The following is a 26,390-nucleotide window of genomic DNA, read 5'->3' as shown; positions in this document are numbered from 1 at the left end:
AAACACACCTTTAAAAATGCAACCAGAGGTGTTATCTGTGTACTTAGGAGTAGATGATCATGCAAGATGAGGCTATCTTCCTGGATAGATGCAATCCCTCGGAATGGCATAGAAAGAGTTGTATGAATGATCCATTTGGTGAGAGTGTTTGGCCTTGCTTTCTCAAGTAGGCAGAGAATTTGAAAGCTTATATGCATTTGGTAAGAGACTTTCAGGTGTTGCCTTTCAAACCTAAATAATATTTATTCAATGGGCATCATACTTCACTGGGAAGAATAGTGATGCTGAAGGTCATTATCCAAGATTTCTAACTATAAAATAGTGAGTGGAGTTGACTTAGACTACTCCTTTTTTCATACTTCATTATCAAACTTCTTCCATACCTCTGGACAGGATTGGAGTTGTCTTCCTACAGCTCTTTTGTTTTTCAGGATATTTGCCATTTATGGTTTACTTTCTAATAATGTACACTTCAACTTCCTTTGTAATATGTTTAAACGTCTGCACTTGGACAAATTCAAATGCCTATTTCATGCTTGCGTAACCAAAGGAGACTTCAAGACAAAACAGTGTGGTAATGAAGGTATAAGGTTCACTTTTTCTGCTCTGCACCTGTTCACACAGCCGCCAAATAATGAATGAGGATGAATTACACTGGGAGACACAGAGGGAATAAGGCTGTTTTGTACTGGCTTTGAAAAAGCCTGGAAACTATATTGGGCAAACACCCAAGGATGGATGGTGTTATATAAATCAATTAATAATAATGGACACCATGATGATGTAGCTAGGAAGGATCCTAATCCAGCTTGTTTTTACGTTACTCTTCTTAGCAGGAGGATTACTAGTAACATAATTTGCTGGTCTTAAAGCACACATTGATGAACAAGGCTTCTGGGTGAGCCCCACATCCCTGACCATTCTGGATTTTTTTAAGAGATGAATTTCATACTCTCCTGAGGAGGCAGTTACCATGGATGTAACGTAGGCCTCACTTGATAAGCTGGCTGTTGGTGGTTAGGGTGACCAAATGTTGAAAAAGTTATCAGATAATAAAAGTAAGGAGATAAAAGTTGGTGCCAGTTGTATGTTACCTCTTTTTATAATGAGTTACTGAACCCTTTGAGCACAGGACTAATGCCACATAAGCCCAACGTCTATCAAGATAACGTTACTGGGAGTGAGATGTAAAGCTGTTGGTTACTTTGCTAGTATGTTACTCCTCTTACATGATTATCTTTGCAAAGGCAGTTGGGGCGTCATCTTGAGATAACGGCAACAAAAGACTCACGTGAAACCTTCTCTTTTAAAAGAAGGGGAGAGGGAAAGGAGGGGAGTAGTCAAAGGGTGTGTATCTACATGGAGTGTGGAACAGACTGGGCAGAGGGTCGACTCTGTAAGGAGAAGGGGAGAGCAAACACTTGCACTACCCACGGCTGATGATCTTCAGTGCCTTCCAGTTACCTCCTACCTTTTCGATGCATGCATATTTAGAAAATAGTTAAAGGGGGGGGGGGGAGTTTCAGTTCCTTATTGCTGAATATTTGTTTCTTGGAAGAGAAGAGGAAGGCCTTGTTCTGGGGCATGGCGTTGTTTCCGTTCATCCCATCTTAATTGGACTGAAATAGACTGAAATTAGTTTGCCTGAAGACCCCAGTTTCTCCTCACAAAAAGATACCTCCTCACACAGTGTATAGTTAAACTTTGGAATTCTCTCTGGCAAGAGGCAGTGATGGCCATCGACCTGAATGAGTTTAGAAGAGGATTTGACAAATTCATGGAAGATAATGGCTACTAGCCACAATGGCTATATTCTGTCTCCACTGTCAGAGGTGAGATGCCTCTGAATGCCAGTTCCTGGAAATCATGTTGGGGAGAGTGCTGTTTCACTCAGGTCTTGCTTTTGGACTTCCTGTAGGCATCTGTTTGGCCACTGTGGAAACAATAGAACAGGCCATTGGCCTGATCCAGCAAGGCTCTTGTGTTTTTGTGTTTTTGTGTGCATGTGAATTGCCTCTTGGCAGCTGAGAAAAGATCCTCTACATATGCAAATACACAATACATTTGTGGCATTTTTTTGTTTTGTGGAGATAATAATTTTCTTTTATTGGCAGCTGATAACTTAAAATAGATGCTAGAGATATATATTTAACTTCTTTACTGTTTTATAAACCATGTGCTTCATTGACTCAGCTGTATGAAAAAATAACCTGACATATTGCTCTGCTCCAATCTTTCTGTGCCATTGTCCCTATATCCAGAATTTAGATGTCTTCAAATCGATGGTAATCATAACCTGACATCTCTATACAGAAACACTTTAAGTTAACAATAAGCAAAGCCCTATGTTTTTCCCAGACTCAGAGATTATTTGCAAATACGCTGCACAGTGGAGTATGTCATTTTTCTTGTTTCTGTAAATGCTAGTTAGGAACAGATCAGTTTAACAACTAAAGTATAGGTTGGAAGGAAAGAACTCATGAACTAAAATACAGCTGCATTCTCATCGAATTAAATTACAAAAAAATGTATGTGGGATTTCTTTGTAAGAAGAACTTTTTGCCATAAATTGCAGCGATAGAGTCCTATTCATCCTAGATTAGATAAGGTTGATCTCTCCCCTTGGTATTTATTATTTATGCTCCAAACTGTAGACACACAGGTGTGCCGCTTTCAGCAACACTTTGAGCTTTTACTTTTCATAAGAACAGGATAATGGTTTGTTTTTTTAAATAATAATAATAATAATAATAATAATAATAATAATAATAATAATAATAATAATAATATAATCAATCAAGTATCACAAAATAGCAAGCAAGTCAGCTTTCAGGTTCTCAAGAACTTCAGCCTGGGTCAAGATAGAAAGGGGGTGGGGAAGCTGGAGAACAGTGCTATCAGTGGCTACTAGTCATTGATGCCTAAGTACCTTTTAATAATTAAAAAAGAGAATAATATTGACAAATTTTGAAAAGGGCATGGATAAGCTGTATTAGTCATGAAGGCTACATGCTGTCTACAGGATCAGAGACAGCATGCCTCTGAATGCCTTTCACTGGGAAACAATAGCTGTAGATGGATATTGCCCTCACCCCCTGCTTGTGGACTTCATATAAGAGGCATCTGACTGGCCAGTGCGGAATACACAATGCTGGACTATATAGGCCTTTGGTCTGATCCAGCAGGCCTCTTCTTGTACAGACCTGATACTGTTGCCGAGGTCTATACTTTATTTTACAAAAAGTGTTTATTAAGTGCTATGGAGACATTATGGTGCTGGAGGAGACTCTTGAGAGTCCCATGGACTGCAAGAAGATCAAACCTATCCATTCTTAAGGAAATCAGCCCTGAGTGCTCACTGGAAGGACAGATCCTGAAGCTGAGGCTCCAATACTTTGGCCACCTCATGAGAAGAGAAGACTCACTGGAAAAGACCCTGATGCTGGGAAAGATGGAGGGCACAAGGAGAAGGGGATGACAGAGGACAAGATGGTTGGACAGTGTTCTCGAAGCTACCAGCATGAGTCTGACCAAACTGCGGGAGGCAGTGGAAGACAGGAGTGCCTGGCGTGCTCTGGTCCATGGGGTCACGAAGAGTCAGACACGACTAAACAACAACAATGGAGACATTATTAGGCTAGGTTAGTTACAACCACAAAATGATTGTAAGAACAATGAAAAATAGTTTTCATTTAAAAAACAATTCCACATATAATACCAATTACAAACAATCAAAAACACTTCTACAGATGAAAACGGTTAAAAATAGTTCAAATACAGATGTAAACTGGGATAGAAATCTTCATTTAAAAATGACAGATATTCATGTGCACAGAATACCCCCGAAGAGCATAAGTCAAATTGTGTTGACTTTCTTTTAAGGATGTCTCCCGCTCTCCTGCTCTGTGGCACCAGTGGACTTGTTCCCCTGTGGTGTGTGGGGCTACTTTCCCCCCTATACTTCATGCCTTTCTGACATGGACTTACACTATTAGCATTTGTGCTCAGTACATATGTTTATTCAAAAGACACCTGCGCCATTGTAACTTGCATCCTATTGCGTGATATCTTAAGGCAGTTTTCTCTGCCTCTGGATGATGGCTGTTTGAATCTGTAAAGACAGATAGAATCATCTCCCCTGCATAGCTTGGAAAAATGAACAGCAGGATATAATTTCAAAGAGGTAGAAAAACATCAGTAGCTGGCCTCCTATGGTTGTTCTCCATTTTCATATTAACAGCTGAAATGCTTTGTACAATCGCCAGCGCATCTCCCAATAGGCCTTATTCCCAAGATGCAATTTGGGTGTAAGTTAAAAGTTTCCTGTATTAATTCCACAGTGCTATATCCTACAGTATATTTTATGACCCCTGGGTGATTATATTGAACATTCTGATTTTTTCCTTTATTTTTAAGTTGCTGTTTATCAACAGTCTTTAATTTATTAAGAGAAGAATGGTGTGAATTTTCCCAGATTCTTTCCCCCCCAAAGTAATTTATTTCATTTGAGACGGTTGCTGATGACGAATGGGTTGGGTAATAATTTATTTGTTCCCCTTGAATCCTGGTTTATGATTAAAAAAATAAATAGGAACTTGTTTCAATTACAGTGGTACCTCGCAAGATGAATGCCTCGCAAGACAAAAAACTCGCTAGACGAAAGGGTTTTTTGTTTTTTGAGCTGCTTCGCAAGACGATTTTCCCTATGGGCTTGCTTCGCAAGATGGAAACATCTTGCAAGTTTGTTTCCTTTTTCTTAACACCGTTAATACAGTTGCGACTTGACTTCGAGGAGCAACTCATAGAACGTGGTGTGGTAGCCTTTTTTGAGGTTTTTAAAGACTTTGGTGATTTTTGAAGCTTTTCCAAAACTTTCCCGACACTGTGCTTCGCAAGACGAAAAAAATCGCAAGACGACAAAACTCGTGGAACGAATTAATTTTGTCTTGCGAGGCACCACTGTACTCCTCAGGATGTAGCTATTAAGATATTATAAACTCTTCTCCCCCACTCCCAAACAATTCTGTAAACAGTGTGTCAACGTGTTGGGAACATTTAGCGACTGAAGCGGTTACTTTGGCCAGAAACATGAATTCTAGTGCACAGTGTAATCCCATTTGTTTCAATCAGCTGTCTTTTTGGAGTGGAGATTGTAGCCTTTAGATGTCTGGCTGAAATGCTGAAATGCAAGAGTTAACAGGACGTGGGAGACTACAAGCCTTCCCGAAACCTTGAGACAGTGTGGAAAACAGGTTATATACCTGAGATAAATGTAACATGATGAAACAGTTTTGGCCACCTGGAAGGTTTTGCTAGTCTTATAATTAACGCTATTCCCATACGGGGTGACATTAAATTGATAAAGCAGCACCTTACCTGTAGAATGCAACATCTGTACTTAGAACCCTCAAGAGATGTGCAGACAACTGTTTACTTTGTAGGAACAAAGCTCTGTGGAGACAGCAGCAGTGAGTCAGACCCGTGTTTTTAATATATCAGCCATCAGGTGAAGTGGCAAGAAGATCACTAAACAACTTAGACCTGTCTAATAGAGTCTGACTTGCATGGCCACAACACTTGCCATCACATGGGTACAGAAAGCATCAAACCTCCCCTTTTGTCAGTGAAGATGTTTGCATGGTGTTTTCCGTGCTCTCTGTACTGGGTATTAGATTACAAGGCGCTTGACTAATTCCCATGGCAGGTGCTTGGGAAGCAATGTAATTAGCCCATTAAGATCAGGTAATTTCTTGTAAAGTCAATCAAGTGCATAGAGCAGGCGTATCAGTTGCCACTTTGCCTCCAGTTCCCCCCTCCCTAGTTTTGGGATATTAGTCTCTCCCCCCCCCCCCCCATCATAGAGAAGCTACATTTCATTGACTAGATACTGGAATTCGTCAGAAATCCCATGTTTCCTTGGCTATGCTATTTTGGTTTGGAGTGCATTTCTTTGCCTTAAAAAAACCTAGATAAACGAAAAGATATGTCATAACAACTGAAATATATTTCAGTGCAAGAGCTAAATTATATTTTTAAAAATCATGCTATTACTAGCTGTTGCTAGAAAAGAGGTTGCTAAACAACCCGTTGGGGAAGTTCCTCCTTTAAATGTTGTTAAGAATTGGATGGTTGGAACAGAGAACGCGGTAATAATGGGAAAATTAAAAGAACAATGGAAGTAGGAGAAGGGAAGTAAACAAATGTACTATTTTATTGGTGGGTATTTTGTTGTGTAAAATGTATAACTGAAAATTTCAGTAAAATAATAATAATGAATTAGAATGAAAGATTTAATTTTTTTTTTTTACATAAGCTGTAGATATTCCGTAAAACACAATAAACTGAACTGAATAGATTAAGTTTCTTAGTTTATCTATGCATTCTGAAACAGAAAAGAATTTAGACTGTATTTGCTGGGTTATTACCGTATTTTTCGCCCCATAGAGCGCACTGCCCCATAGGATGCACCTAGTTTTTTGGGGGGGAAATAAAGGGGAAAAAAATCCCCCCCCCCCAGGTGCGGGGCTCGGGCGGGGGAAGCCTGAGCTTCCCCCGACCCCAGCCCCCAGAACAGGCTGCTATCCGCTAGCCGTGGGAGAGCTGCGCGAAGCCGGAAGCTTGGGGCGTGCTGAGCTCAGCGTGCCCCAAGCTTCTGGGTGCAGGCAAGCTCTCCGCTAGCCGTGGGAGAGCTGCGCGACTTCGCGCAGCCCTCCCACGGCTTGCAGAGAGCTGCGCTAAGCCCGGCTTGCAGAGAGCTGCGCTAAGCTTGCACACCGACCCCTCTTGCTCTCCAGGCTTCAGCGAAAGCCTGTATTCGCCCCATAGGACGCACACACATTTCCCATTCATTTTTGGAGGGGGAAAAGTGCGTCCTATAGGGAGAAAAATACGGTATTTTACTGTTAACATGTTAAAAATTACACTTAACTCTGCTGGGAAGTTTCCCCAAGGTTACAAATGCGATTCTCTTAACTGTGCTTTGATTTTTACCTTTTGGGAACTCTGCAACGTTTATTTCGTTTTTCTTAAAACAATTTTTTTTTTTTGCTGTGTACCACTGAGGAGATTGTGCTATACCCCAGAGATGGTTCTGTTTCAAGCCTAAATTGATTTCTGGGGAAATTTGTTTGTATGTAAAGGCTTCGGGCTCCTATGATAGCAATTATGATTGTGCTAAATTTCATTAACTTTTCAATTAGAAACAAAACTCCCACTCAGACTGTATGATTGATTATTTCTGTGGAGCATAAGATCATAAGCAGAGCCTGCTGGATCAGGCCAGTAACCTGTCTAGGCCAGCAACCTGATTTCACAATGACCTACCAGATGCCTGTAGGAAACCCACCATTAGGATTCAAGTACAGGACTACTCTCCCCTTCTGTGGTTTCCAGCAACTGATATTCAGAAGCATCGTTGCCTGCAGCTGTGGTGGCAGAGCATAGCAATTGTGGCTTGATAGCACTCTCCTCCTTGAATTTCTGTAATCCTATTTGAAAGCCATCTAGGCTGGTCGCTATCTCTGTCTCCTGTGGGAGTGAGTTCCATAGTTTAACTGTATGCTGCTTGAAGAAGTACTTTCTTTTCTCTGTCCAGAATCTTGCAGCTATGGAAGTGACACTTTTACCTCACTGCTGTGGTGACACTATGTCTAATCTCCTTCATTGGACTGATGTGAGGGATAAAATCTCTGCTCACTCCTTTTCTAATGAACAGGAATAAGCATGTTTCACTGTGATGCCGGAGCAGGTACTGTCCATGTGGGAATGGATTTTACAAGCAGTGAAATGTTTTTCAGCAGATAGCACATTGCTCAGAGGAGCAGCTAGCACAGGGATTGCAGCTGTGAATAAGCACCCATCCGTTCAGATCCATCCTTTTCAGAAAATGAGGTGCTACACGCTATGTGCCCTGACAAATAGGTGCCCACAGCAGTCTTACTAAGGCTAGAACCAAGATGATCAAGGGTCTGGAACTACGGTGTTACCTCCATTTACGAACTTAATTCGTTCTGGAGGTCTGTTCTTAATCCGAAACCATTCTTAACCTGAGGCGCACTTTCGCTAATGGGGTCTCCTGCTGTGCCGCCGGCGCGCAACTTCCGCTTGCATTCAGGGGCAAAGTTTGCTACCCGGAACACCTACTTCCGGGTTAGCGGAGCTCAAGTGTTCATAAGGAGGATGGTACGTAACCCAAGGTTCCACTGTACAGTGGTACCCTGGTTTACAACCATAATCCATTACGGATGTTCGGTTGTAAACCAAAACAGGTTGTAACCCAGGGCGTGCTTTCATCAATGGGGCCTCCCCCCCCCAAAAAGGGTTGTAATAATAAAAAAATGGGTTGTAATCCAAAAAAAGGGACACACACTTCCGGGTTTGACGTGGTTGTAATCCAAAACAGTTGTAATCCAAAACGGTTGCAAACCAAGGTACCACTGTAGTTAGACTTATCTCATGTCTTGGCCTCATTATCCCCACCTATGCCAGCAGTCTGTGCTGTGAGGCAGGGAACAGGAAATGTTCAGTTGGTGAAATTATGCTGAGACATGGTGTAAGCCAAAATATACAAATCTCAAACATTGTGGTGAACAGCACTCTGTTCCTCTGGCATCATGTCTGTGACCTCGTGCTGCACCGCCAAACCTCAGCTTGAGGTCAGGGACAATCTCAGCTATGCAGCAGAGCTTTGCTTAGATATAAAATCTGAGCACTTCACAAAGTGGCCAAGCAATACTTTCTTGCATCTGGGAAATTATTTTGCCCCCAGCTGTTTCTCACAATTAAACATTCATGAAAAGTTCCTGGGCTATTCTTCAGAAAAAAAGAAAGAAATCACAAATGCATCAGAGATGTCAGGCTCTGGAATCCCCCCCCCCCCCCAGCTCAGTTTTGGAAACTCTTGCAGTCGGAGAAGTGCTTAGTTATGTGAGACTAACTATATATAAAAACACGTTGTATTGGGGAAAACATAAGTATTAGGGGAAATATGCATTACAGAAATGTGTGCATAAGGCAGAATTGCACACACAAAAATAATATTTGAAAAACGTTTGCGCTAAAAAACTGATGAATTTTCATAAAGACTTAAAAGTTTTCTGTAAACTGATGTGGAGAACTGAGTTGAAGACTGGTAAAATGTGAAACTAAAATGGACAGATTTGTCCATCCCTAATAGCAGTGAACATGGTGCAGGCTGGTTGTTTTTTTTTAAGCTTTTTCACATCCTTTCTTTGCTTTTAAATTGCTGTTAGGTTTCTTCTGTGGAAATGGCAGCCTTTTCTAAATTAAGTGATATTAGAAAGAGGTACTGGAGACTTGCATCATATTTCTTTCAGCTGGTGCAGACTTTTGTTTTGGTTGCTGTGGACTAGAATGACAAACTGGTTGTTGCTTGTTGCTGTCTGTAAGTAGGACAGAGACAGCCAGCTGTTCCTCGAACGTAGATGCTGCGTGAGTGGCTGTCACTGTTTTTATCAGTAGCTCATGGCAAGACTGACAAATACTTTTTATGTGGCCTGGATGATGTTGCTAATGCAACAGCTACAACAAAAGGGTGGGGAATTAACTTCATACAACATGGGCTTGTTCACATGAACGTATGAACATAGCAGCTTATGCAACTGAGTAATTAGGATAACTTTGCTGCTGAGGTACCATTTAGGAATTTGGGTGATTTTTCCTTCAATAGAAAATAGCTATGACAACTGCTCTTAAAATACAGTGGTGCCTCGCAAGACGAAATTAATCCGTTCCGGGAGTCTCTTCGTCTTGCGGTTTTTTTCATCTTGCGAAGCACGGTTATTAGCGGCTTAGCGGCTATTAACGGCTTAGCGGCTATTAACGGCTTAGCGGCTTTAAGAAAAAGGAAACAAACTCGCAAGAACTTGCAAGACGTTTCGTCTTGCGAAGCAAGCCCATAGGGAAATTCGTCTTGTGGAACGACTCAAAAAATGGAAACCCTTTCATCTAGCGAGTTTTTTGTCTTGCGAGGGATTCGTCTTGCGGGGCACCACTGTACACTGATTTGGGGTGCAGTGGGGGTGGCAGCAATGTAATCTTGAATGCATCCACAGATGGGTGGCAGCCTGGGCCAGGGCTGGAACCCCTGGGGTTCTCTCTCCTTGGTCAAATGCTTCTTTCATCAACTCTTTTCATCTGCGAGGAGTCATGTATCATTCAGAAGGCTCCTGTCACACTGTGATTAGACCCCAGCTTCATCCCAAAGGGTAATTCCATCTTTCACAGGGCTCAAGAGAGGTCCTCCTTTCCCCCTACCCAAAGTCCGATAGGGGGAAGGAATGGCACACTGGATGTGTGCAGGGCCATCAGGATCTCCTGCACATCAGAGGCCAGGATGTGTTCTCTCCCATCCAGAGCCAAGAGGCACAAGGCCTCCCCTTGTGTAGCTCTGTTCTGGCCACGGGAGCGGCAGCATTCAGTCGCTCCTGATCTAGCAAAGCTACCCACCCTTAGAGGAGGGTTCATTCTCCAAGGTCGGCACTTCCTTCCCAAGAGCCACAGCCAGACGCGTAAGTGCTGCTCTTGGAAATGGAAAGATCGGGCAACTCTCCAGGAGTTACAACCATTTTAGCTGTAAACTCAATGCTTTTATGCAGAATTTCACAAGCTTCCCACAAGACACCAGGTGTACTGGGAATCTATTGTTACACTGGCAGGGAAGCCTACAGAAATTATTAAAAGGAAAATACAAAAAGAACCCCAAAGCTATTAAATTGCAGGGTTGACTGGCAGTAAGTACCCATCTTGGCTGGGAGTCCTGGAAGGCCTTTCCCCACCTGGCTGGGGAGGGCAGAGCCTGGACTGACTCCAGCTGCAAAAGCAGAGGTTGAATAGACTCTTGGGCTGGGGAGCTGCTGTTGGTTTTTTGTATCTTTGTTTTAGATCCTGTTATGATTTATGTGGAAATTGTTCAGTGTGGTTATATTTTTTAATGTTTTGCTTCCTGTTCATGACTACTTTTGTTGTAGTTATGTGGGGTTTTTTCATGTTGTAAGTCACCGTGAGTGTGGTTTGAACTGTGGAAAGGTGGCATACAAATAAAATGATGTCTGTATGTCTATGTCCCCAGCATCATTGGCAGGTGGGATCAGGATCTGCTTCACCAGGTGGTATGTGGGGGGTCCTATGGGGGGCATCATTGGGAATCGCAATCCATCTCATTAGCAGCACCGCTGCCTTGGCAGCACTTGGTACCTGAGCTCCTCTGGGTGGCCATTTGACCTTCACCTTCCACCTTCATGAGTATTACAAGCTAGATAAAGGTAAAGGTACCCAGTTGCGGACGACTCTGGGGTTGCGCACTCATCTCACTCTATAGGCCGAGGGAGCCCACGTTTGTCCGCAGACAGCTTCCGGGTCATGTGGCCAGCATGACTAAGCTGCTTCTAGCAAAACCAGAGCAGCGCACAGAAACGCCGTTTTACCTTCCCAGTGGAGCAGTACCTATTTATCTAGTGGCACTTGACGTGCTTTTGAACTGCTAGGTGGGCAGGAGCAGGGACCAAGCAATGGGAGCTCCCCCTGTCGCAGGGATTTGAACTGCCGACCTTCTGATCGGCAAGCCCTAGGCTCTGTGGTTTAGACCACAGCGCCACCCGCATCCCTTACAAGCTAGCTAAACTTTTTTTTAAAAAAAGTTACTTCTTACCAGTGGTGAGATGGGTAGTGACAACCCACATAGGATCATGTTTCTCCCTACAGATAAGGAACTTATCACGGTGAGTACCAACATTCGCATATAAAAGAAGATGTAGAAGTCACATCCAGAACGTAGATTATGTTGTCATGGAGGTGGCCTAGTCGGAAGTATGTCAATCGATAAGTTCAAAAAGAACACTGAACTTTTTTTGCCATTACAGTCTTCCTGCAATCGCACCTTACATGACAGAAGCTTTTGTTCATTGTTGTAAAAGTGCTTTCAATGGACCAAGCATGTCCTAAATGTCTTGCCAAGGGTACTTTGCTTTTGGGGAAAAGAGCCTGATGCATTAAGGAAAGCAGCTGAAAAGTCAAAGCCAAGAGAAGTTGTGTTTCCTGCTGTGTTTGTTCCAAGCGAAAAATCAGTGAAATTGGGTTCCATATCCTGATGGAGCTCTGTCTGCCTATCTGGGTCATACTTCTAAAACACTGAAAGGAAAAGGATATTTAAAAAAATACAAAATGGAAAAGGAAAAGGTGCTCTAGTGTTTACAGTAATCTATAATATATAGAGTGTCTTGGAGTTTATACTTGGGATTACATTAGTTATCCCAGAAGACAATCAGGATGTTCAAGGGAAATGGCAAACCTTATGTTTGGACAGTAACGTTGGGGGAGAAGGAGTATGTTGCGATTATTATGCATTTCATTTGGGATGGTAATACCCAGTTCCTGTTGCCATTTTTTTCGGATAGTCTTCAGATTGGAAGACTCTGTAGAGCAGATTTTGAGGGTGTGTAAGGAGAGGAAGGAGAAGCCCTGTTCCATTAGGGGAACTGCATGGGCACCTTGGATTCAACCAATAATGTTCAATAATGTTGCACCAATATATTCTATTTTAACACTTTTCAAATCTTAATAGCCATGGGAGGAATTCATTGTTGTGCGAAGGTAAATATTCTTTCAGCGCAAGCATTTCAGTTCAACAGAACATTCTCCTCTCTCCTCCCCCTGTACACCGTTCTATGGGTTCTTCCAACTCCCCCAGTGCTATATTTGAGAGACATGGGAGAAGCCTTGTTGCACTAGCAGGAATCCTTGTGCATGCTTCTGCTAACAGGACTAATAAATCAATGGCCTCATATGTTTACTGGGCTCTTTGGCATTTCAACCACAAAGTGGGGGAGACAACTGCAAGCAGTTCTATTGGTGGTGGTGGGGAGAATCCAAACATGGTCAGTAGTATAACATCTTTATAAGGACTATTTTAAAAAGTAGTGCAATCACTTTCAAGTGTCACAGAACTCTTCATCAGGCTTCACACAAAGAAATAAGGGGAAAGGAATGAGAAGGGGGAAATAATGTTGCTCAATAGAAGACATGGCCAGAAGCACTTTCTGCAATGCATTACAGCTGTAGAGGAAGTTGATAGGCAATTAAAAAATTATTTGTAGACAAATTAAGTTGATCGTGCCCAGAGTGAAAGATCAGAAGTTGTCCCTGTATTACTAAATGGAACATATGGGTTTCAGACAGTTTTTTGTTCATTTTACAGAGTTTTAACTGCAGGTATGATTACAATCAGTGGGTGGCATGTAACAGAAGGACTTGAGGATCATTCTATAGATTGCTAAGAGTGATTTGGGTGTCCTTCAGTTTTTACGAGGAACGTGATCATGCTGCAGTAAGTCTCCCCCCCCCCCTCCGATGCAATACTAACTACTACTGGAACCTTCTCTCTCTCTCTCTTTCTCTCTCTCCATCTTTTATTTTAGAGACATAAAGCCTGATAACATCTTGCTGGATGAACAGGGTAAGAGCCAATTGTTTCTTACTATAATAGTATCCTCATGCATGCAAACCTGTAGCAAAATACTGTCTCCTAGGTGAGCAGTGCAGGCTTTAGGAAGCCACCATGTCATTGTGAGATGGAAAGCAGGCTGAGGCAATAAATAAATAAATTTTACCTTAGCTCTGTGCTTCTGTTGAATTAAGGCATGAATGACAACAGCAGGACAGGTTAACTATAGGTGTTCTTCATCTGCACCTTCTGGCCCAGCTTTTAACTAGACTGGTGGCCTCGTTCAGAGGTTCCTCTTGCATGCTATACCATTCTTCTTTCATGTGCCAGGAGAGGAGTTTGAAAACATCCACTTTTAGTTTTGAATGAACCACAGTTTACCATTATGTCTGAACATGGGGAAACTATCTCACAAAGGTTAGTTCAAAATTGCCAGGATCAATTGGTGGTTTCAGGATCTGGTTTGTTATTCATAGTAGGAACCAATCACACCAAATTCTGAGTGAGAAACTATGATTTACTCAAAACCAAAAGCGGAACCTTTTTATTCCAGTTTTTCCTTGTGTGTGATGGATTCAAGCAGGGGCCAAAGCTCAGTGGTTGAATATATGCTTTGCATTCTAAAGCTCTGGGATTCCATTCCTCATAACCCCAACTAAATGGATCATGTAGCAGGTGATGGGAAAGACCTGTATTTGAGGTTTTAGAGAGCTGCAGCCAATCAGAGTAGGCAATACTAACTAGGTGGACAAATAATCTGGCCCATTGTGTCACCTTCCTGTCTTTCTAGGGAAGGGGAACAGGGACCCAGTGAACACAAAGCTCACTGTGGCATGGAGTCATAAATTTATTTATTTATTGACAGCATTGTTATACTGCCCATACATAACCAAGTTTCTGTGGCTTAGCACTATGTCTGAACCAGGCTGATAAATTTATCATGAACAACAATCATGTTTTCCTCCGTAGAATAAGGTTTTAATTTTGGATGCTTTTGAAGGAGAACCTGCTGTGGCTCAGTGTTTCAGACGCACCGCAGTGCAACAACATAGCTGTGCAATCAGAGATAACGGGAAATGTGTTTGGAGAGTACTATAGGTGCATTTGGGATGCTGAGCTGCAGAGCATTTCCTCCTTGCTTGCTCTCCCCCCCCCCCCCCCAGGAATGTGCAAAAGTTTTATGCAGCCTGTTTGAAGGCAAGTTTCCTTTTTAAACACTCCCACCCTATGCAGGTTCAATGCGGTTTCGTTCCAGTGTGCATGAGATCACTGGGTCATAGATGCATTATTCACGTGAAAACCATTTATGCCAGGGGTGGGGAACCCAGAGTCCTTCAAAGCTTGTTGAATTCAAACTCATATCCACTATAGACATCATAGCCAATGGCCAGGGATGATGGCAGTTGGTTTAGGTGCTTCTGAAGAGGTTCCTCAAGAGCACCTTCCTTGTCATGCTGCTCTAACATCATTTAAATACAGAGTAAATTCCCTGCTTTGCCTCCACAAGGTGTGGATATTGTGTGAGCTACTCTCTGCTGTTTCACAGAATAGTCCACTCTGTGGTAGACTGAGGCACTCTGAGAAGGTGAGGAACGGGCAATGTTCTGATAACTTTACATTAAGAAACAATTCAAGAGGAGGAACTCCCCCTTCATTGATGTTAATATGTGTCTAAATGCTATAATTTGTGGAGAATGGACAGATATTACAGTCATAGGCTTGGGCTCAAGGAAGACAGTTGAAAAGAACTGCTTCAGAGGCTTTTCAATTTTTGATGCATCAGAATTCTATTTGGAATTGTCTTTTCTCTACGTGCCCTTGAACTCCATGCCCTTCTGACTATTTCCTCTTTGCAGTTTCTCTGTGTGTTTCTCCAACCATGGCAGGAGAGTTGTGTGGTTCCACTCAGGCGTGCAAAGAGCCTCTTACCTATAGTTCAATTTTGTTCTTGGTTTTCCCCTCAGCCATTGTTTTAGCAGCACCTCTATCTATATTTAGACCGCTAAGATTGTGCTTGTTTTCCAGTGACTTGCTCTCTCCTTGGGAATGGCCGTTCAAACTCAAGCTCAGTCTGTTGCCAAACACTTATGCCGAACTGTGGGTGCTTCCAGACTGTCTCTGTTTTGAGGTGGGATTCAGTCACCCCCTGGCAAATTCAGGTTGCATAATTAAGGCTGATTTGGAGCTCTTGTGAAACAAGCCCACTTCTCCAAAATACTGGATTTTTTTGCTACAAGGAAAACACACTGGAAAGTGTGAAATGACACTTCCTTTGATGCAGCATCGTCTAAACTCCCCACAAATAAATAGGAATGGATGCTCCAATTTTTTGAAATCATCTAATGTCCCTGCAAGCAAATCAGGCTGAATGTTCATCAAGCAGGTTGTGTCAAAGCACCCTGTGAGAGAAAGAGGTTATGTTAAGGCAGACTTCAATGGGCAGGATCAGCTGGGCAGAGGCAGGGGTTTTTTTGGGTAGAAAAAAAGGTGTCAGTACTCACCACGAAGGTGTTGCAGTAAGTTGTTAACATTTGGGGGGAAGGTTCTGGCACTGCATATTCTTGAGTACCCCCAGAAAAAAAAGGACTGGGCAGGGGGAGTTCATAGCTCTTCCTTTCACTTGGTGGGGGGGGGATCTTACTTTTGGTTGGTAAACATTTTTAAAAGTCTCATACCATTATACTGAATGTCCACAATTTATGATTGTTGACATTTACATCTGCATGCTGGTAATCCCAGATAAATTTTGTTACTATCTAAATATACATATATACATATATTTTAGTCCAGGTGTAACTGTGCTTCACTGATGAAATATCTCTTAAGTTTTTCACCATTAACAAAATTAGTCAGGGATTGTCAGCATTCGCAAATGAATATCATGTTTTCAAACATTTCTTTAACATGCACAACACCTTGTGTTTTTTTAATTCTGTTTTGGTAGTTTAATGTTAACTACATTTTTATTTAGGTTTTTTAAAAGTTTCTTTTAATCAACTCTAGAGTCTAAAACCAAATTGGATGCACAATTATTTATGGTGCTGCTCAGAAAATTATGTGTGGTAGTAACTACATCAAGCTTCTTCTCAAAATACTAAAAGTTAAGTTATTTCTGTGTGAGGTGTTCCCCATAACATGCTTTTTTAATAGTTCAGTTTTACAGTTTACTATTCCAATTACTTCTGCTTCTTAAGAAACTTTGGGTTGTATTTCAAGAATTAACTTCTGACAAACAAGACAGCCAAAATGCCATCTCCCTGCTTCTTTCCCAAAGAATATCAAAGGTTGAATAAAAATAATGGCATCTATAATTCATTATTTTATTAATGCAATTTCCCGCAGGGAAAGGAGAGCAATAGAGAGGAAATGAAAAGTGATGCAAGGATGGAATATTGCCTTGGCCTTTCACTGCCTCCTCTCTTAAGAGTTCTCTGAGGAGTCATTTGGGGCTTGCCTTTTCTTTTCTCTTTTTCACTCTACAGCCACAAGGAAGGGGGCACCATGGTGTCTGATTCTCTAAGATGGTTCAGGCTATGCATGTGCTGCTTGCCAGATCAGATCAGATGTACTCTGGCATCATAATTCATGTTTTTCTCATACTGCAGGTGACAATAGCCCTTAAAGCATTCTCCCTGCCTGCTGAGATTAAGCTTCAAATGCAGCCTTTCTCAACCTTGGGTCCCCAGATGTTGTTGGACTACAACTCACATCATCCTTGAACTGGTTCCTGCCAGCTGGGGGTGATGGGAGTTGTAGTCCAACAACATCCGAGGACCCAAGGTTGAGAAAGACCATTCTAATGCAAAAAAAGGCATCAGTAGTATCAAGTGGGTACATTTGTTCACCCAAAAAACTTCATTGCAGCACTGTGGCTGGTAGAGGACCATAGCAGAGTGTGCTGTCCAACCATCTTTGAGCAGTTTGCAGTATAGCCACTAGAGGTACTGAAGTATGCTTGAGGTGATCATGGGAAACATTCCCCTGGAGGAATCACTACTTCTACTGCCACAGTTTATTTATAAATCCCATTTTCACTCTTCCGTTGAGCAAACAGAGTACTCATCTGCTTCAGCTGGGGCGAGATTTTGGCTTTGATTTCTGATCAGCAGTGCCACGGACGTGGACCTCTGAGCCTAGGGATTTACTGTGTGGCTTTTATTATAGCACCTTGCCAGCTCAACAGCCAGGGTACTTTTTATATTTCCTCCCTGGCTCTTCAGTAAGGGAGTTGATAGGTGTTGGCTTGTGCAATCACATTGCACTTTCCTGCCTTGGGGCCTCTGTGTTTAATAGGAAAAGTTGCAGGGAAGAGAGCAAATTCAAAGGACATGGTGCAAATGATTGATACTCTTTGCTGCCTGTTTCCTCGTAATTATATATAGTAAAATGAATAGCCATGCCAGAATGGAACGTTATGTAGATGTGAGATGCTCATGTAAAAAATGGTTTCTTTACCTCTCTCTTAGGACATGTGCATATCACAGACTTCAATATTGCCACCGTGATAACAAAAGACACTCAGGTCACCACTATTGCTGGTACTAAACCGTATATGGGTGAGTAGCTAAAAATTAAGGCACAGTTTACTTCTGTTGGTAATACCTCTGTTCTAGGGTTGTGCTCTGAACATTTTAATTCTAATTCTGTCCAGATATTAAAACAGTTTTGCTTCTTCTTCTTTTTAAGAAGCAAAGGTCCAGCTTAGAAGATACTCCATCCAGCCTGATACATGGAACCAGCATACTGGTTCCACCTCTTCCAACCCCATCTCATTGCTGCCTAGGTGCCTAAAATCTGAAGAGTGTAGGGCAAAATTGCATGATTGGTTCTTGGGTTTTGTGTGTGAGGTGTATGCTGCAGTTGGGTGGGCAGGCGCTATAGAGATGATAAAAGGTGGCCCAGCCCATTGGCTTGACACATGAGACTGGGAGAAGCCTTTGAAATATAAATGGATATACAGAATATTGATGCATCATCCTCGAATGACTGGCAACACCACTCCTCTGTTTTTTGGTTACCAAGAAATATAATGAACTTATTACATACCCTTTGAGAATTTAACAAGTGCTCACTTCTAGGAATTGTCTGTTTAACTTGGCTGCCTGAGGTAGTGGGGTTAGTGTGTTGGTACCCTCCCTTTGATCACTTATTTCATATGGTTGTATTTTTCCCCATGTTTTTTTTAATTTTGAATGTTTGTTTGCTTATTATTACACTTATATACCACTTTACCTCCAAAGAGCTCAAGGTGGTCACATGGTTTCCCCTCTTGCCTTTTCCCCCTCACAACGACCTTGCGGGGTAGGTTAGGCTAAGAGACTCTGAGTGGCCCAAAGAACTTTATGGCTGAGTGGGGATTTGAATCCTGGTCTCCCAGGTCCAAGCTTAAGGAGCCACGGTCTTCCACTTCAGGAGGGCACCATTTCTATGGGTCAGACACCGGAGTTAGCATCTCCCCTCCCAGCACTTAAGCAAAAATTAGGACACTTCCATTTAAATGATGTTTTGATGGCTGTAATGCATGCGTCTGCTCAGCAGCTACAAGCATTTTATCTGTGATCAACGGGGAACAGGAGTGGGACTTTCATGCATATGTACTGTATATCTATAGATCGATAGGTATTTGTGCATTTGCAACCCAACTGCGTCAAACAGTCAGCAGCCAAAGTGTGACCTGGAAATTGTGATTCATAAGTGTAAAAACTTGTATGGAACCAGAGAACGTAAGCATGATGAGTCAGTTCCCCAGTGCTCCGTGCATTTGTGCAGTGACCTTCTGAACCTCAATAACATGGCAGAATTCTCCCAGCTCATTTTCTTGATGGTAGTTTTGGTTAGGTGACAAAAGTAGAAGGATGTCATGCCGCCTTCATCTTTTAGTTAGAGGGCAATGAGAACATTCACAGAGGAAGGGGAAAACTTTTGTGCTTATACCTCCCCCCCCCCATTCTCATTCCAAATATCATTTCTTAAGTATCTCCCCACTCCCAAAAATACGTTGCTTGAAAATACTTTTTTGCCTTCTATATCTGTTTATATATTTGCTGGGGATATTTGTATTCTGCGATTGTTCACAATGGGTCATGATCCAAATACAAATGACAATAAATCATTAAAAAAATTCATAAACCATAAAGTCAGTTTGAACAGTAAAAGCAGGTGGAAGAAAGTTCAGAGTGGGCTACTCACCCCAAGTCAATTAACTCATTAAATACCCTAAAAATGCTTGGGCAAACAAGTGAGTCTTTACTGGCACAGGAATGAATATCCTGCACACTTCCAAAGGGAAAGCATTCTCTGTCAGAGCCTGATGGCCACACGTGTCTAAAGTAGTTAGTAAACTGATCATAACAATGGCTGAAAAGTAAATTATGATGGTTGAATAGAATTCTTATCTTGCAGTGAACTTGGTTGCAATTGGTATAAATATGGTCAAAATTCAAAACGCGTTCAGCAAAAATGGCTCTTTGATTAATAGATTATTATGGAGGTATGGAAGGGAAGAAGTATATTGGCAGTGCATGGACATAACCTTTTAGATGCATGTGCACCAGACTTGAGATGTATTTGTTCCTTGCTCTAGAAGGCAAAACCTAAAGAACTCTGGTGTACATGTTAGTTGACAGATGTTTAAAGCTGTATCTCTCCGAAAGGCAAAATATTGACTCCTTCTGATAAGTAAAGTGTCAGGGCTGAGCCATAAGCAGCTGTAAGAGGGGAATGGGAACAGGGAGCTAATGACTGAGTCAGAGAAACTGACTCTAGGGACCAGGATAGGAATCAGAGCTAAATGTCACCCCAAGACACACCGGAGCCAGGGAGATGATTATTGTCATCATCATGTTTATTGGTAGGCTACATTTCCATGAGATTCTCCCCAAAGCAGTTCAAAAAATATCAAATGAACAGCGATAACATTTAAAAAAATAAATAAATAAATTATTTTTAAAAATAAGAACAATTGTCGCTAATCATACTGTCAGTATAAGTAAAGCGTTGTTTAAAAATATCCCATACAGTAGTGTATAAAACAATACAAATTTAGTCTGCCTCCTCTTTAGTTTTAAGCTGTTAAATAAGGCTATTTTAACAGCTTAAAACTAAAAAGGAGGCAGACTAAATCCTAAGACAGAAATAAAAATAGTTGTTGATGTCCCGTTTTCGCAAGGCATCCCACAAGGCTTAGGTGCACACATTAGATAGCAGCCTTTCTCTCAGCTCCCATTTCTTTTCGTTCATTTCCCATAGCTCACTGTTGCCCAGGCAAATCAGGAAGCCCTTCTTGACTAGGTGGGCCCAGTAGCCAGCCAGCCATGGCCCCCAAAGGGTCTGTCCCCATCTGGACATTTGGAATATATGCTCACACCAATGGAAGCAAAGGCAATAATATTGCTGTAAGATTCTTAATGAAAGCAAATAACAACTTTCTCTTTTTCCCCAGCACCTGAGATGTTCAGTTCTATAAAACCCATTGGCTATTCCTATGCTGTTGACTGGTGGTCATTAGGCATTACAGCGTATGAACTTCTTAGAGGCCGGGTACTGTACTGTTCATTTATATACTTTATTGGCTCTATACATCCATTAACCCATCGTTTTCAGGTTGTCCAGCTCTCAAGCTCTGTGTCCATTTTTATGATAAACTCATTAAAATTCCAGAGAGAATCACTGCTGTTTAAGAAAAGGAATTATCTTACTGATAAAAATGAATTTCTGCTATAGCAGTTGCTAGACAATATACCAAGAGTTCAGCAGGAACAAAATGTAGAAAGATATTTTACAATTGCAGAATGAACCTGCGGTTTGAGGAAGAAATGGACCGCTGTGTGTGAATTAGTAATCAAACACATTTCATGTTCCAGCATGCCTTGTTGCTGGACTGGATGACAACATATTTCCAAAATGTTTTCTGGGAGTCTTTAGAAGTTAGGTCAAACCAGTAGGCAAAATGGGAACTTTATTGCAATGGATACATCTAAAAACTTTTTTTTTAAAAAAATTAAATAAACGTTTGTGAGCAATATGTCACATTGCTAGCATATAGAATATTAGCATCAATTTTGCGATAAACTATGCGTGAACAGTCCCATTGATCGCAGCCCTGGAGATACATAGGCAAGTGAAGGTGTGGGAGGAGCACGTGCTTAGCTGGAGATGTTAAGAGTATTTTTGCTGCAGCCGATCACCTTGCACAACCTACAAGCTGCTCAGCAGAGTGATAGCTGCAGTAAAAGAAAAAAAGGCATTTTGCTGCACATGTTCTTCATCTGTGACTACCCAGGATTGCAGCCTTCTGTTGGATTTCAACCTTAATAATAAAAAAAAGCAGGAGAAGGCTTCTGTTTTGTTTTGCTCTTGTTAAATAATTGTATTTATACCAGTCGGATCTTTTGGTAAAGTAAGCAGGGCAGAAATAATTTAAACCTCTGCTTAAAATTGCTTCTTAAAAAAGTCTCATAGTTTTAAATTTTAATTACTTTTAATTTAATTAGTCTTAATTAAGGGTAACTTAGCTTTTTCATCCAAAACAGCTGTTCTGAAGCATCCAAAATGTTACGTCATTTAAGTCACAAATGCATGTTGGTGGGGGAATGAAGTAGCCAAGTTTAGATATCGTTTCAGTCCCCACTTTGTTTCTGGGGGAAACAAGCAACGCACTCTCGTGTTAAAATATTATGTATACATGCAACTGAAGACAGATATATTTTATTTGTGAATGTGCTGCTGGCTGGACAGAATTGTGTATTTGTATTTAGTCATTTCCACCATCCATTTAGATTTAGTTAAATATATAAGCTATGCATATGGTTGCTGCTAATAAAAACCTAAACAGAGATTGAAAAATTAGTTCCTTACACTGCAGCGCTTTATTTCACATGTACTTTGCCTTTTCAGTTGCATGTATTCTTCCACATGCCTGGGAATGTCTCCCAAAGTCAATGTTCTCTAAAGCAGTCTACATTTTTTAGGGTTAGATATTTACTTCTCACTCTCCTGTTATACATGGGCATTATTCAATAACCACTTGCTAAGGTTGTCAGCAAGAGTGAAAAGCCCTGAATCCAGCGTTGCAGTAACATTCAGGTATTGGTGACCTGAAAAAACAGTAATGCGTTTTAAAGCTTGCTTTATTGGATTTCTACTCTGCCCAAAGGAGTCCTTTGACATAGCAGGAAATTAAAATGTTCATGCCTTGTTACCATACACTACAGGCATGGTGAAGTATTTCTCCATCTTCCCTGTAAAGGAAAAAGAAAATACTGTAGAGTTAAATCTTATGAATAGAAGTTGCTTATAATAATTCAGAAATGTTCTTGTATCTAAATCTTTCCTGGAACCTGGATGGGCAGGTTTCTTGCCCATCACCTTTGAAGATCATCTATACTAGTAATGGCTGAATGTTCTGGCAAATGGGACATAAGTAAAAATCCAGAGGACGAGAGGGTTGTTCCCTACAGTCCTTATGTATCTCCCCATGCCGGGGAGTCTTAACTGAACTGCATAGGAGAGGCAGGCAGGAATGCAGGTCGTACTCCAGCCTGTACCCAGAAATGTGCTAGTTTTGCTACCTGCTTTTGCACTTGGATGATTTTTGTCTTCTGATATCGTTTTTAATCTGCTACAGTTAAGAGATGTAGATGTGTCTCAGGTAATTTTATTATTTTTGATATTGTTATAGGTTCTTTTTTCACATTTTGGTAGTCACCTTGAGAAGGGCATCCTCTTTCTGTAAAGAAAATACTAACCATAACTGTCCAGGAGTCACATATATCCCCACTTCCTGTGCTACTTACGATATAGCAAGCAATGCTGAACTAATTCGGCACTTAGTTTGAATGGGTAGTTCTTTATACGGCAAGCCCCTCGACTTTTGTTTTCATGAGATGTTTGGCAAATCATGGTTTGTCGTTGGCTTAATGCATCATGGTTTGTTAGCACAAAACACAGCATGTTCCTGGGTTATCCCCTTTGTGATGGGAGGACCAAAGTAGGAGTCCCCTGGATGTCTCTGTCAGCCTGCACTTCATGCAAATGTGACTTACCAAACCATCCTTTTATGGCTTAGCATGATATGCAAACATGGTCCATGTCTGTTTCAAAGGAAATAAAAACAAGAGTTTACCTCAATGGCAGTTAAGCTCCGACTCCAGACATAAACAGGATAATGCAGTCTTTAAATGTTTCAGGGAATATGGAAAGAATGTTGTTTTCTGTTTTTTAAAAACAGCAGTAAATTGATTTCCTTTGCACTCAGGCTGTCCTAGTGAAACGCTGGTTGGATGACAGCGCAAAGCCTTGATCCCTTCCCTTACATTTTGCTTTTCAAATGTAGCTTTGTTGTTGCTGCTGCTGCCCTCTCCTGCGCTGATCTATTTACTTCAATTGAATTAGGCTCCCCAGTGACTGTAGTTCAATGGTTCAATTGAGAACAACAGCAGGGCGAGATGGAGGAGAGATGCGGGTAGGAACAGGAAGAATGTGGGCTTTGGAAAAATCAGCACAAAGACCACCTGAGCAGAGGTCATTTACTTAGAAATGGTCTGAAAGAAATAATGTGGTTTTTGCAGCTGCTGGATGAGGGATTTGTTTCAAAATTTATTTGCTCCCCATCCCCTTTCCTTCTTCACAGAGGCCATATCACATTCGCTCTAGTACTGCTGCAAACGAAATTGCCCACATCTTCAAGACAGCCACAGTTATGTATCCTGCTGCTTGGTCAAAGGATATGGTGTCCTTAATCCAAAAGGTAAGTGGAACGTGTTTTTGGAGGCAGGCTGACTTCAATAAAGAGAAGGGTGCTTGCTTTAGAACAGGTAGCGGAAACCCCAGGCCCCCCCCCCAATGTTGCTGAACTACTACTACTATCATTCCTGGCCCTTGACCACTGTTCAGTTCCCTTCAGTAACTGGTAAAGAATCCCTGAGAGATGGCCACCCAACTTCTATTTAAAAACATCCAATAAATGAGAGCCCACCACCTTCCAAGAAAGTCTGTTCCACTGTCAAACAACTATTGTCATCAGAACATTTCCCCTAAAGTTTTCTTAGAATCTCCTTCCTTGTTATTTGAATCCAGAAAAAGCTTGCTTAATCTTCCGATATTTGAAGGTGGTGAACATATCACCTCTTAGTCTGATCTTCTCCAGGCTCAAGCTATCCAACACCCTCAAGCTTGGTTTCCAGGCCCTTTATCATCCCGTTCATCCTCCTCTGCACATGTTCCATCTTGTCGATATCCTTCTTAAACTGTGGTGCCCAGGACTGGACACAGACATATCTAGAAGGCCAAACGTTTCCCACACTTTCTGAGTGGAAGCTCAGTACACCAAGACTTATAGGAGAAGTGCGACTGCTGCAAAAAGCAAGAAGCCCATGTCTCGCCTCTCCATCCCCACCCCTCATAGTAATTTCTGCTAACACAAAATGTGTGACATAATTTTACATGACTTCAGGTTACCACACAAAAGCCACCTGCTGCACTTCGTTGGCTCCCACTTGTAGAGGCATAGAGAAAAAATTGCAGTGGACTTATGTTACATCTTTGTATTATTAGATTTTATGGGTATTTAAATACTGCTGTAAATTAAAAAAAACCCACCTCATAATGGTTTTCAGTAAAATTACCAGAGAGAGAGAGAGAGAGAATTACCTGCTAGTTCAGCATGCTTTCACTTGAGAAGGTTTCCAGACATCACATTTTCCCTGTGGCAAAGTGACAGTCGAGCTTCTGTAGAGATGTTCACTTGCCATCATTTATTCATAACTTCTATTCACATATTTCCACGTGGTAACAGTTTGTCAGCATAAGAATTATCAGAAAATATGGCTGACAGGCATTCTTTATCAGACAGAGGAAATTGGAATGGGATGCCTTTTAGGAAGGTTTGCTGTTGGGAAAGTCTCAGTACAACTATATCTTTCAGCCTCTTTCTTTCTGTAAAGGGAATGTTTTGGTAATGCCTGAAAACATGATTTGATTAAAGGTGAAGTTAATGAAAAAATGCAGCAAAAAACAATGGGTTTAGTCCATGAAAATGTGAATCTATGTTCCAACATTCACTGAGCACAATTCAACAGAAACTTAGGTGGTATTCAGCTAAGTTTCAGCTGACCCAATGAAATAAATGAATATTGACTTAACAGGACCTCATGTCTAACTTAAAAGTCCAATAGTTTCAGTTAATACTTGATTGCAGCTAACTGATTCATACTCAGTATGGTGCTTGCAGTGGGACACCCTTCTCCCCATAGTAGCAATTCCTGTCATAAAAAAATATTTCAAAGCTTCAAGACCCTGGTGTGAGAAACTTTTGATCCTCTGAATGTTGTTGGACTTCAACTTCCATCAGTGCCAGCCACTGTGATCAGTGGCCAGGGGTGATGGGAGCTGTAGTCCAACTATATCTAGAGGACTACAAATTCCCCATCACCGTTCAAGATCATTCCAAATAAATTCATCTTGACTGGTATGAAAATGCAATGGGAAATGTAGTGAACCATTTTTACATAACAAAATACTTTATAATATGGAATAAATGGCATAAGGAGATTCACCTAATTTCTGGTACAAATTAATTTGGTCTCACATCCAACATTAATAGCATAAACAGGACCCTTTAGCGATTTCCAGTTATGAAAGAGGGTTACATTTCTCTCCCAAATAAGCTTTTTTTAAAAAAGTAAAATAAGATAATTGTGTTCATTGATATAAGTAACTTGGAGAAGAAGAGATAGACTACCATCCTATGCATACTAAGTTGAGAGTAATTTCCATTAAGTCAATGGAGCCTTCATCTGAGAAAACAGATAGGTTTGCACGGTTAAAAGAATGGGTTTATATCCAGCAAAATCTTTGCATTAGCTCAAGGACTTCTGCCTGCTCAGTGGACTTCCTCTACTCATGCACCCTCCAAAATCTGTTTCGGGTTTTC

The 26,390-nt window shown here is 41.3% G+C and overlaps 1 protein-coding gene across 1 annotated transcript in view; it reads left to right on the top strand.

The window, feature by feature from the left end:
- Positions 1-26,390, top strand: part of STK32A (serine/threonine kinase 32A) — a 74,522-nt gene that overhangs the window by 36,037 nt on the left and 12,095 nt on the right. Inside the window, exons 6-9 of the mRNA XM_028717892.2 lie at positions 13,434-13,471; positions 17,926-18,015; positions 20,901-20,998; positions 24,090-24,206. Coding sequence (XP_028573725.2) covers positions 13,434-13,471; positions 17,926-18,015; positions 20,901-20,998; positions 24,090-24,206 — 343 coding nt within the window. The remainder of the gene's footprint in view (positions 1-13,433; positions 13,472-17,925; positions 18,016-20,900; positions 20,999-24,089; positions 24,207-26,390) is intronic.

This window comes from Podarcis muralis, chromosome 2 (assembly GCF_964188315.1).
Source record: "Podarcis muralis chromosome 2, rPodMur119.hap1.1, whole genome shotgun sequence".
Classification (NCBI taxonomy): domain Eukaryota; kingdom Metazoa; phylum Chordata; class Lepidosauria; order Squamata; family Lacertidae; genus Podarcis; species Podarcis muralis.
This window is presented reverse-complemented; position numbering and strand designations above follow the sequence as displayed.